General features: G+C 41.6%; 1 protein-coding gene across 1 annotated transcript in view; it reads right to left on the bottom strand.

Annotated features, from left to right (window-relative positions):
- Window positions 1–211: 211 nt before the first annotated feature.
- Window positions 212–12,462, bottom strand: part of GPRIN3 (GPRIN family member 3) — a 60,546-nt gene continuing 48,295 nt past the window's right edge. The window contains exon 2 of the mRNA XM_089526125.1: window positions 212–11,904. Within this exon, the coding sequence (XP_089382251.1) occupies window positions 9,441–11,792 (2,352 nt within the window). The 5' untranslated portion in view covers window positions 11,793–11,904 and the 3' untranslated portion in view covers window positions 212–9,440. The remainder of the gene's footprint in view (window positions 11,905–12,462) is intronic.

Raw genomic sequence — 12,462 nt, 5'->3', positions numbered from 1 at the left:
AATAAAGAGTTGTGGGGCATGTGTGTGTCATACTCTTCTTGGATGAGTAAAATACCACAAAAGAAGGAAAGCACATGGAATATGCATCACCTAAAAGCCATGGATAAACCACTGACTTCCAAACCCTTTGGCTATAGAGCCAGAGACAGGCAGTTGATTCTACAGTAGGCCCTTGGAGTCTGCTGGGGTTTGGTTCCAGCTCCCCCCCCCCCCCCCCCGCAATCGATACCAAAATCAGGGGATGCTCAAGTCTCATTAAATACAACAGCATAGCAAAATAGTGTCTCTTATCTAAAATAGAAAAATCAAGGTTTGCTTTTAAGGCTTTACGTTTGTTTAAATATTTTCAGGATAGTTGAATGCATGGATAAAGAATACATAGATATGGAAGGCCAAATGCATGTTGCCTATGGTGCAACCTGCCATGGTCACCACTCACACAGATTCTTCAAGTCATACTGAAACTTGTGACATTTGATCAGGACTTGTTTGTTTCCCCTATCCCAAGGATTGAGACCTGCAAGAGGGGACCTCCTCTGTGTCCCACCAGCAGAGCCAAAAAACTACCTCTTAAGGCAGGCAGTGCCCCAACCAAGGGATTTCCAAGGCACTGTAGACTGGGCTGCTGGGAAAAGATGACTGCAACTCTTTTTCGACTGGGAAACATTGACATAAGTATTATGGCAGGAGCTGCTCATCTCAACATGCCCCACAACTGAGAGGGCTGCAGTCATCATTTCTCAGCACCTTGATCTGCAGATTCTTGGAAACTGGACTGCTGCCAGCCATAAGAGGTAGTTTTTTGGCGGTCACTTTCAGCCATTAATGACCATAAAAGTGGATCCCAAAGTTACAGGGTCAAACATTAGGCTTATGATCTTGTGTACATTGAAAAGGATACCAGCCATGTTTTTTTTTTATTAAAGCCTTTGGGGAGAGAGGCTAACTGATATTATTTGAATGTGCACATGTGCCTTACCTTTTAATGGTTTTAAAATGTTGTAACTGTCCTGTTTCATTTTGTTAATTTTTTTTCAAATGCTTTTAGTCTGTTTACATTATTTTTGCTTGTTTTGTCCAGTTTACAATGGTTAAACTGATTATATTGTATGCTTTCATGAGATCATATGATACAGGATAGAAGACAAACATTTTTTAAAAATAAAATATAATGCTCTATAACATGAAGCGTTCTGGTGGATTCAGAAGCTTGTCTCCTTGGTGATATTTTAGTAGACCCATAAAGGTATAACCCTACTTTGATTTTTAAAATTTCAGTTATACTTGGTGTTTTGGAAGTGAAAAGGTGAATTTACTGGCCATATTTCAAGAGCCTGATTTGGCACAGACTGCTGGTTGCCTATTATTGTCCTCTACTGTATAACACTTACATAAGTGCTGCAAGGTCTCAAGATCTCCTTGTGACCATATTAACTACTTTTAATTTAAGTAGGGCACCCAATGAGGTTTGCATTTTTGTTTGCTTATGTTTAAACTTATTTATATGTGCCCATTCCTGACACTATGTTGGTGCATACTAGAGTAAAACAAACTAACCAGCTCCTAAGTATTTTCACCAACGGTATAGTATACATGTAATCTTATTGCCTGTCATTTATGCAACTGCTTAGTTACTCATAGCTGGTATGGTATAATGGTTTAAATGTGGGATCAAGACTTTGGGAGATTAGGGTTCAAATCCATGGAATCCCACTAGGTAAGCATGGGCAACCTGTACTCTCTCAGCTTCAGAGGAAGGCAATGGCACCCCTCCCACTCAACAAACCTTGCCAAGAAAACCCTGTGATTAGGATCACCATAAGATTGATATGAATTGAAGGCACAGAGAGACAGAGCAGTTACTGAGAAAACAGAATTTTTGATCATTTCAAAAATTTGTTATACAGTAATTACAGTCGCCCCTCTGCAGGGGATCGGTTCCGGAACTCCCCCCCCCCCCCGGAAAACAGAAGTGTGCCAATATTCCAAGCCCCACTGGCTTGAATGGCGGTGTGCACCCATGGGGCGCAACCCATTTGTGAGAGATACAAATTTCAAGTCCATGAAAATGGAGGGGTGGCCCATTGAGATGTCTGGGTCATGCACCCATTCATAGTAGCTATCTTATGCTTTTGATTTCATGGGATTTGTTCCTTTGGAAATCTCCTGAGCAGTAAGTTCTATTGAATTCAATGAGGCTTACAAGATTTCAATCTTATGCATTACTTCTGGATTAAAGAGATGGTTTTTTTCTAAACATGGAACCCCAATCCCCAATTTTACATTCCCCAGGATGCAGTTCAACTTCTTATTTCTAATTTACTCCATTAGGACTTTGATTGCTTTTTACAGCCCATTAGTGGCTAATACTAATGGCTGTTTTGTTATCTTCTGAGATCTAATAAAATGTCCTGTTTATGCCTTGTAACCATCTTGGACTCCTCTTTTTCACTGGCTTTGCTCCCTCTGTCTCATGTAGAACTTAAAGAAGTTCACACCACTTATTTCCATGCTAGGGAAAGCCTGGTTTGGGGCCAACAGGGAGGAGTGTTTCCTAATCAGAATACCCCTATCCTTAGCAATTTATTTTAGGAGTAAATCCCATTGGTGTTAGTAGAATTTACAATCAGTTTAAGTGCCCTTCAGACAATACTACTTTAAGGCCCAATAAAGAGCATCCTAAAAGGCTCTGCTGGTGCCTCCTTTTCCGTCGGCGGGAAGCCGCAGCAGATAAACCGTGCGGTTTCCCAGCAGCAGAAAAAGAACCCGCAAAAAGCGGGTTCTTTTCCTGGCGCACTTGTGACACCTGAGTGCGCCATCTGTACAGGGTGCCACCATTTTGACGTATGGAATACGTACTAGGGTTGCGGGGTGTCTGTAAGCAACACCCCGAGGCAACCCTAGCATGTATTCCTTACGTGCTAAAAGGCCCATCTGTACTGGGCCTTAGTGCCTGGGATTTGCAGTTTAAATGGGGGTATGTAGAGTTCTCAGCTAGGGAGCTCTAGTGCTTCACCACGTTACCTGTTCCAGGATTCCATAGGCTGTTGGCATGGCAGTTAAAGTGGAATCACAGTGTTATAATCATGTAATGTGAAAGGGCTCCTGAAGACACATCCCACTGCTGTCAGATGAAATGCTTAGAAAGTGAAGCTTGATGAAGTGTATCCTAAATATGTAACCTACTTATGAGGGCATCATGGAATAAAATAGATTTAGTTGGAAGTTAAGTCAAATGGGCTCATCTTTAAAATCCCTTTTTAATGCACACCGAAGCTGTCAAACATGATGTAGAACAAATGAACAAAAGTGGCTTAAGGCAGCTATTGTAAAAAGAGCCAGGCTGGATCTGACCCAAGGTATCTCTACTCCAGCACAGGGGCCAACTAGGGGCAGCCATGAAGCTCACAAGCAGGACATGAAGTCAAGAACAACCCCCTGCACAGGTTCTCCTGCAACTGGCCTTAAGATGTGCACAGGTCCCATACTGGAATAACAGATAGCCCTCATGACTAGTAGTTATCAATAACCATGTTCTCCTTGCAGCAGGGCAAGGATGGCTGAAAAATCTTAATACCCTTGCTTAGAAGTAACTAGTTATAAATTTTGAGTTACTTGTAATTATTTGTTTCATTATTAAAGCATAAGTACCATTAAACTTTTAATATAACAGGAGTTAACTTTGTTCCTTTTGCAGTGACACTATAATTGGTTTTAGTAACTTTGTGTGGATGGAGGGAGAGGGGCTCACCTCCAGGTGTCTTGTACCATAGGCTATTGCAGCAGATGGCAAAATATGCCCTGCATGGCCTTTTGGAAGCCTGTGTCCAAAGATAGATTAAAGATGTTAGGGCTTTGAACAGTTCCTAAAGTAAACCCCCCTTTGTGCATGTGTGTGAGCTGTTCTGACAGCAACACACAAAACTTTTCATGTCTAAACCCATTTGTTTGCCTTGCAGTTTCAATGAGACTCACAGCCTGATTTTATCTATTCTCACTCAGTGACTCAAGGAACTCACAAAATCTTGATAACAGAAACATTTGGAGGTTCAAGAAGTTGCTGGGAAAGAAGAAAAGCAAATTATTGTTAGCTCTTCGTATCAACAGATTTTTTATCCACAGATTCAAGCATTCACAGCTTGAAAATACAGTCAGCCCTTCTTACACAGATATTTTATACACGGATTCAAGCATCCAGTTTGAAAATGTTCCAAAAAAGTATAAATTTCAAATATCAAACCTTGAATTTCCATTTTTATAAGGGACACCATTTTGCTATATCATTATATTTAATGGGACTTAGCATCCACGGCTTTTGTTATCCACGGGGGATCTTGGAACCAAACCCCAGCGTATAAGAAGGTTCCACTGTATTCCAAAAATTATAAATTCCAAAAACGAACCTTTATTTTGCCATTTGATATAAGGGATACCATTTTATGATGCCATTGTATATAAGCATCCACTGATTTTGGTATCCGTGGGGGATCTTCAAACCAAATCCCAGCAGATACCAAGGATCCACTGTATGCCTTTTTCTTCCAGCACTGGCCCTCTCCCTATAAGAGCCTGGGCAATTGCTCCATTGATAATCTGTCTTATTAACCCACATTATTCAACTTCCCAAAGTTGTTTTGCCTTTCCTGGAGGCTTCTAGGAGTAACAGTTTGGTCATTTTGAGGGTTGTTAGGCTTCCCTGCTTCTCCGAAAATCCACTCCTAGTTCCATGTAGTTTTGCTTGAACTGGAGACTGATCCTTGGGAAGGTCGTGGAAGCTGAAAACCGTCTCTTGAATATTCTACAGTTTCCTGCTTCTTAGCCTGTAACATTTAATTATTTTTTAATCTGAAAAACAAAACAAAACAAACAAAAAAACAAAACAAAACAAAAAAACCCAAGCACAACTAATTTTGTGACTTTTGAGAAATAGGAAAACAGCAGTTTTAAAAAATTCCAGCTATAATGGCAACTAACTACAAGGTGTGTATTTGAAACTTTACAAAATAATATCAGAATTGAAACTAGTCCTTTAAATAAACCCTGCCATGGAGGTAAATTTAGGAACTGAAAAGTGGAACTGTATATGATAACAAAACTACGACAATTTCCATTTTTAGTCACAGCAGAAGTTATGTTGGGATCTCCTCCCTCTCTGTAATATGGACAATACTTCTCTTGTTTCTTGACAGCACAATACTATACATTTCTGCAACCATGGAAACAAATTAGGTGGAATGAAAGTGAAGAAATACACAATTTAAAAGGAGAAAGAGGGCAAGCAAGACTAGCTCTATTAGGGATGGAATAAATATTTGTAACTATTCCCAGTGTTAAAAATGTGTTTCCCAACATTAGGAAACTGAGCTTGGTGGAGTAATAGAGCAGTGATAGTTTTGTGCTATTTTTGTGCTATCTCTGGATTCTGTCATTAGACAAAGTGAAATGACTGAAACAGGTAGCAGATTTTGAATATTCTGAAGGGACAGAAAACATTTCAGTGTTAAAGGTGTTGATGTTGTACTGTTACTGCAAACAAGAAGCAGGGACGTTGCCAGGATTTTGGGAAGGAGGGGGTCCAGACGAAGTGCCACCATTATAATGGGGCTTGGGTGCGGCGGTGCGGCAGCACGCACCATTCATTGTATCTAACGGAATGGGGGGGTCTGGACCCCCCCCCCCCCGGATATATCCCTGCAAGAAAAGACATGTGTGGATTTTCTGAGTCCTATGTCAAAATAACTTGGCTAATTTCGGTGCTAAACACAATTTGTTGCTCTGCTTCAGGCAGCAAAAATATTGTTTGGACTAGCCCTAAATTCAACATGTGGCTGTTATTTCAAATAGTGGCTCCATGCTTTTTTTATACCTCATGATTCTGCCATGAATGTTCTCCATAATAAACGTCTGTTTGTGCATTGTTCAGGAAATCTGGATTTTGCTCCTGAAATCTGTCCTACCTTATTGTGAACAGATTCTAGTTGGCTGCTTAAGTCTTTTATCTGTATCTGAGCTTGAGCAAGGATTTCTACACAACGCTTATCATTGGCTTTTCTGCTTGGATCATTGACATTGTCTTCCTCCTTGGGACTTTTCTGAAGTGAAAAGACAAGGTTGGACAACCATTTGGAGGCTGTGATTACTCTTCCCTCTTTCCCTCCTTAAGTCATGCTTGCAGATCTATAAAGTGTCAGTTACACAACCATGGTTATAAACCAATTAATCTACTGTACTTTTCCTGCTGGGTACCACCCCCAGTCTGCAGAAAGGGGGAATAATTTAGAATTGATTTCCTTTCCTTTCTTTCTTTTTTAATGGTCAATGTTAGTAAAAGTGCAAAGGTGCACAAAACTGGGCCACTGAGTATCTGTATGACATTGGAAACATGTCTAAGCCTTTCCAAGGAGCACTTAGGATTCTTTTCTAATGTTCACTTGCTGGCATAGCTACCTGTGAAGCAGGGGTACAGATCTTTTGGAGTATAAACCCAACATGACTGGGCATGTTGACTGGGGATAATAGAAGCTTTAGTACAACATCTCAAGAGCACTACACTCCCTTTACTCTAAAGGATCTGTCTTTTCCCTGATTGCACATGAGGAACTAGCAATCATCCCTGCCAGAAAAAAGGACAAACCTAGTTTGCATAGCAACTATTCTGTGTTCTCTTCTAACCTGCCCTGGAGTGTTTAATGGGGTGATACACGAAGAATGCAATCATGGGCTCCATGCCATTAAGTCAGGAGTGGGCACACTCTGAGCTGGCCAACACTGGCCACAGCTGGCTAACAATGCAACCATTTTTGCTAATTTGGAAATTATATTATAACATCTGGAAGTAACTTGCAGGAGGTTTGGGGAGCTGGTTTGAGGTGGGCTCTCGAGAAAGCAGTATTTTAAAAGAAAGGTTATGTACTTTACATCACTTTTTCAGCCCCTTTTTCTGGACAAAAATCCCTCTCCTTCCCTTTATTAAGATAATGTCAGGAAGGATGCCCCTCAAACCTGTAAGAGTTACTTATAAGACTACAACTTCTGGACTCCCCCAGCCATGAAAGCCAGGGACTGCCCTGGCTGAGGGATTCTAGGGATTGTAGTGTGTTTTTTTTTAAAGTACACTCTTCTGGGGAAGTGGAAAGAAAGAGGTAGCTTGGCTATTGTGGCTCTGAAGGAAGCAGATTCTATCTGATCCTGAAAGCAAAGCAGGGTCAAGCCTGGTTAGTGCTTGGATGGGGCACCGCCAAGGAATATCGTGCACTTAGGAGGCTAGATTTCAGAGAAAGGATAAAGGCAAACTACCTCTGATTATTCCTTGCCTAAAGAAACCCTAGGCCGTGAATTATATACATTTAGAGAGGTTGGCTATGTGACTCACTTCACAAGAGGCTAAGTTCATCCTAAAGTCTGTACAGTTGAATCCCAGACGAAAGATAAAAGACTTACAAGAAGGGAAAACAGTGAGGGAACCTGCACACCATTAGCAACTATGAAGAGGTGCGAAGGTCATCTGGCCACATTTTTCTCAATCAAGTGATATAGATCATATCTCAAGAGAATAACAATTATTTCAAAATTGGCACGTATACATATAAATATGCAAATACTTTCTCTCGTTTCCTCTTTTTTTGCTGATATATTTCCTCTTTTTTGACTATGTGTTAAGGAGCCACTCTGGATACAGCTGGTGAGATCAGAAGGAGGTATTTTTACTCCCCAGTTGATTTTTGACAGGAATAGGGAACACATGGTTAGAGATTGTTGGAGTGTAACTCCTATGATCCCTTACCCACTGCCTATGACAATGGGAGCTGCAGTCCAACAAACTCATGGGGGAACTTATGTTCCCCAAGCCTGATCTATGTGATCTGCAGGAAAAAACAACATTTGAGAGAGTTGTTCTTTAACATAACCATCGACACAAAGGTCAAGGCACAACTTCTAGGATAGCAGTGATTGTATGGTCATGGCTTGCCATTTGAGTCAAAAAAGGACACACTGGAGACACAGCAGCACATATCTCCTTGGGTAACTCCTCTTAGCTTCTCTGCAACTGCTCTCTTGGGAGCTGTAACCACATTACACTGGATTAGGGGCTAGTGACCTTCTAAGAGTAGTTAGATTCTAATTCTCACCAAACTCAAGATCAATAATGATAGGTATTGTGCTCCAACATCACCTTACAGGCTAGAAGTTCCCCATCTCCTGCTCTAGGATATGTGGTTAACGTTTTACCTCCATAAAATGCATAAAATAAAGACTCTGCATGGTAAGCAATCCATGGCTTCATGAATCAAAGTAATATTAACACATTTCTGTCAAAAGGATTTCCTCCCTGCACCAAGATGGGTTGTCAGCAGTTAGTGAAAACACAAAGCTTTTGCCTCAGGCAACATTCTGTTGCTTCCTACTTTACAGGTGGAGATATCTTTGTGTAGCATGAACAGACTTTTTAAAAGGACTACACAATGTTCTGAACCCTCTCTACTTTCCTTCCTTCTCTACTACTACATGGTATGGAAGTAAAATCTCAGAAAAAAAGCATTTCAAAACATCACCCACAGAAAAACAAAACACACCAATAAACAAATAACAGTCAAAATCTCACACCGAAGTCCCAAAATGCTGAAAGGACATCTGGCACCCACTGAAATTTGTTACAGTTGTCATATCTGAAGTCCCTCACACTCCAGTTCTAAGCACCTTTATTGTGACAGGGCTGCCAGAGGCTTTTTCGGCACAATGTAACTCTGTATTTTGTACAGATTATTAGCACAAAAGTCCCAACTCTCTTCAACGTGTGAAGCAAGAAGACAAATTGTCTCTGAAATGCCTCCTCTGGGTAGGCCTGGTATTGGAATTTTATTCTACTGGAATAAATAAGAGAGCTTGCACACAACTCTATAAAGATTTCTCACAGAGTTAATAAATCTAAGAAAAGCCACTCCTTTTCAAAATCAATCCAACATAGGTACTTTGAATATACACATGTACACATATATATTTCCCTCTGTTTGGGAATATTTACTACATTATTGAAGGGCTGCTGAAGTTTTCATTACCAACATTATTAAAAACTTTCTGTGCAAGATCTAGTCATACATAAATAATGTTTAAATGGTCTGATGCCCTCCCTTTCTTCTGTCTTTCAAGCTGCCATGGGCTGTTACAGTAAATTGGCAATTTTTAATTGTGCTTCATCTGGCAGCTATTGGGGCCAAGCATGTCTAAGCAAAAACCAAAGCTACTTGTGCCATTTTGCAACGTATCAGATAGATAAGACTGGATGACTACTGGAATAAAATATGTAGTCACTATATCCCCCTCCTGTTCAGTCATTGCATTAGAAACTCAAACAATAAAGCTGAACTTTGGGACTTATTTTCTAAGGATTTCTGTTTACACATATACACATGGCTACCTTCCAACCCATATCCCCAACTCTTTCAATCCAACACAGAAGAAGCAGCAGGGCGAACGCAGCAATTTGGGCGCCGGAAATTCTGCAATACAGATTGGAAAACATTGTGTTGCCTCCCTTTGAGTTTTTTATTTGAAGATGTATCTGAAGAAATGGATTTACGAGTCTGGGTGTTTTGGGCCTTTATCAGTTTCTCGTGTTCTCTGATCTGTCTCTGTAAATGATTCTGGATAGCAATCCCCAGAGATTCTGGATCAAGGGATGCTCCATAAACCTCCCAGGTCATGCCCTGTTCATCCCATACCACATCTCTGACATGCTTGGATTGCTTCAGATGCACTTTAGCCTCAGATTTGGATTCTTTCTTCTTTTCGCAAAGGCTTGCCATAGGCTGGATGGAAGCAGGAGCTTCTGCTAGGGAAAGCTTTGGACCCTTCCTCATTTCATTGTTTTTAATCTCTAGATCCTGGGCAGAATTGCTGCTCAATTTAGACTCCAACCCAACAGCAAGACTATGACTGCCCAATGTTTCTGTCTCTTTGGGAGTGCCTCCAAACCTGCCTTGTTCTTTCTGGGCTGCAAATGGAGGGCATGTTGCTTGGGACCTAGCAGGAGCCACTGCCGTAGCTGTTGTCTTACTCATCTCCTGTCCTTTAGGATCAGAGTGGACAATGTTGTCCTCCTCATTTGGTTTTGCATCAACATGGAAACTAGACAGGCCTGTCACCAAGTCACTAACAGTCTTGATTTGCAGTTGCTCTCCCTGTCTGCTGTCATGAACACCAGCTGTGCTGAGTAGGGTCTTAACCTCTTCAGGCCCTCTGTGGCAAGACAGAGATGTTGCTTGACCTTCTGTTGCAGAGATTCCAATATGATGATGTTTGCTTTTGACTTCTGGTAAAGCAGAACACAGAGGTAGTGTGGTTCCAATGTTCATAGGGTGTGAGGAGGCCAAAGGCTGACTACTGGTGTGAACAGAAATCTGGTAAACAGGCCTTATCTGTAAAACTGAACTGTCCACCATTTGCTGAGGAAGGCTACTGTGATATCTAGCTACTCCTGCTGTTTCCACTTCCATCCCCTTGACCGATATTTTTGGAGTATGACCAGATGCCAGCGGGCATGGATGCTCTGCCTTGTCCAATGAAGCAGAATGGACTGCATCCATTATTCCTGATAGACCATCTTGAGGTTTGACAACTTGAGCTTCCAGCTTCTTCTTTGCTGCAGCTGGTGCCTGAATATGCACTTCAGGCATGATGCCAGTGGATGGGGCTTTTTGGGCAAAGTTGTCAACAATTTTGGATTGTTCCTTCCCATTGGCTGCCGTGTAAATAATGTGCAACTGGTCTTGGTTCTGTTTTGCCTCAGAAAGCATGTTTTCTTTTAGGAAGGCAGCAAAGATACTTGGACTAGTAGAAGCTGATTTGCTTTCCATGCTAGCTACTGCCTGAACCTCAGCATCTTGACAGGTCTTGCTTACATCATCTTCATTTGCTGACCTGCCACCAGGCTGAACTGTCATTGTACCTCTGTCTGTGAACTTGGAAAGCTCTGGAATAGCCTCCAATGTAGTCTCATTACTGAATGATGGCTGCGATGTATTCTCAGATTTGGATTTGGGTACAGATTCTGGCACAGTCCTGGGATTTGGGTGGAAATTTGTATCCATCAGTGTTGCATCCAAGCAAACAGAAGTCTTCAGCCCAAGATCAGAAACTGGTTCCAACACCTTTGCTGAATCTGAGACTCCATTTTTCTTGGAACCAAACCTTCTGTCCTTTACTGCTGGAGTGGCTTGCTGAGTATCTGGATGAACATAAGGGAGAGAAAGTGGATCATGGGGTTTACTCTTCACAATGCTAGCACCTACTTCAGATGGAGAGCTTACTTTATCAGTTGCACTACAGAGGAGTTCTCCACCATGACTCTGACCAACATCTTTGGCCTCTTGAGTCACGGGTGCTTTGAGTGTAGCATGCTCCATACTAGGGCTTTGCACTAAGATCTGACCTTTGGAATCATTGCTGGCTCCCTGCTTAGTTTTATTCACTATCTCCAGAGTTGCTAGGCAGCCTTCTTTGGATGGGCTGAGGGACCCAGGAGAAGACATGCTTGTGTGGCTAGTGTCATATTCACAAGGCTGCTCAACCCTCGGAACACTGGCTTCTGCCACACAGTTCACTTCAGACAGCTGCTCTCCAGTGGGCTGCACTTTGGCACTAAAAGGATATCCATTGCTGTTTCTCTCTATGCTTGCTTGCTTGTGCTGGCATTTAGAGGATGGCAGCTCTCCTAGACCATTCTTCTCCTCAGACACAGTGATCAATGAAAGCTTGGCAGACCTCAGGGGATCTGGTACAGTCCCCATGGACATGAATGGTGTAACAAGCTCCAGTCAGTTTCACGTGGTGTTGATCTGATTTCTGGACAAAACGGGCTGATGGGGGCTGCAGTACAGCAATGAATGGCTCTTCCTTACAAATGGTCTGTTAATGAAGAAGATATGGAAACATATTAATTATATGTTCAGATAAAAAGCAAATGAAAACATCCAAGTGCATGCTTTGAACCTAGGAACATTTAAGGTATGAACACACATTGTATGAACAAGAATGATGAATAAGCATGATGTATCTTATCAGGGTTCTGCCTCACTAATTTCATACCCACTGGCTCCTTCCAAGTGTTTACCTATCTTTTGGCCAAACTGTCCTAGGAAAAGGGAATAGGAAAGCTTTCCTAGGGAAAGATATTGTCCACACCCAGTTTACAAAGCTTATATTTTAGGGTCAATTTCACCGAATGGCATAAATGGTTCTCCTCTTCCTCATTTTTCCTGTGATGTAAGGTGACGTTATGAAAGGGGGACTGGCTCAAGTTCACTACTGAGTTTCATGGCTCAGTGGGGATTAGAACATCAGTCTCCAAATCCACCAACCTACCAACTTAACCTGATTAAATTTTAATGTGTCCTCTTCCCCTGTGAAATACAACTACCACTATCAGAAAAATGTATTAATCCCAAGTGTCAACCCAAGAGTAAG

This window comes from Sceloporus occidentalis, unplaced genomic scaffold (genome assembly GCF_023333645.1).
Source record: "Sceloporus occidentalis isolate IW3139 unplaced genomic scaffold, rSceOcc1.0.p SCAF_5, whole genome shotgun sequence".
In the NCBI taxonomy this organism is placed as follows: domain Eukaryota; kingdom Metazoa; phylum Chordata; class Lepidosauria; order Squamata; family Phrynosomatidae; genus Sceloporus; species Sceloporus occidentalis.
This window is presented reverse-complemented; position numbering and strand designations above follow the sequence as displayed.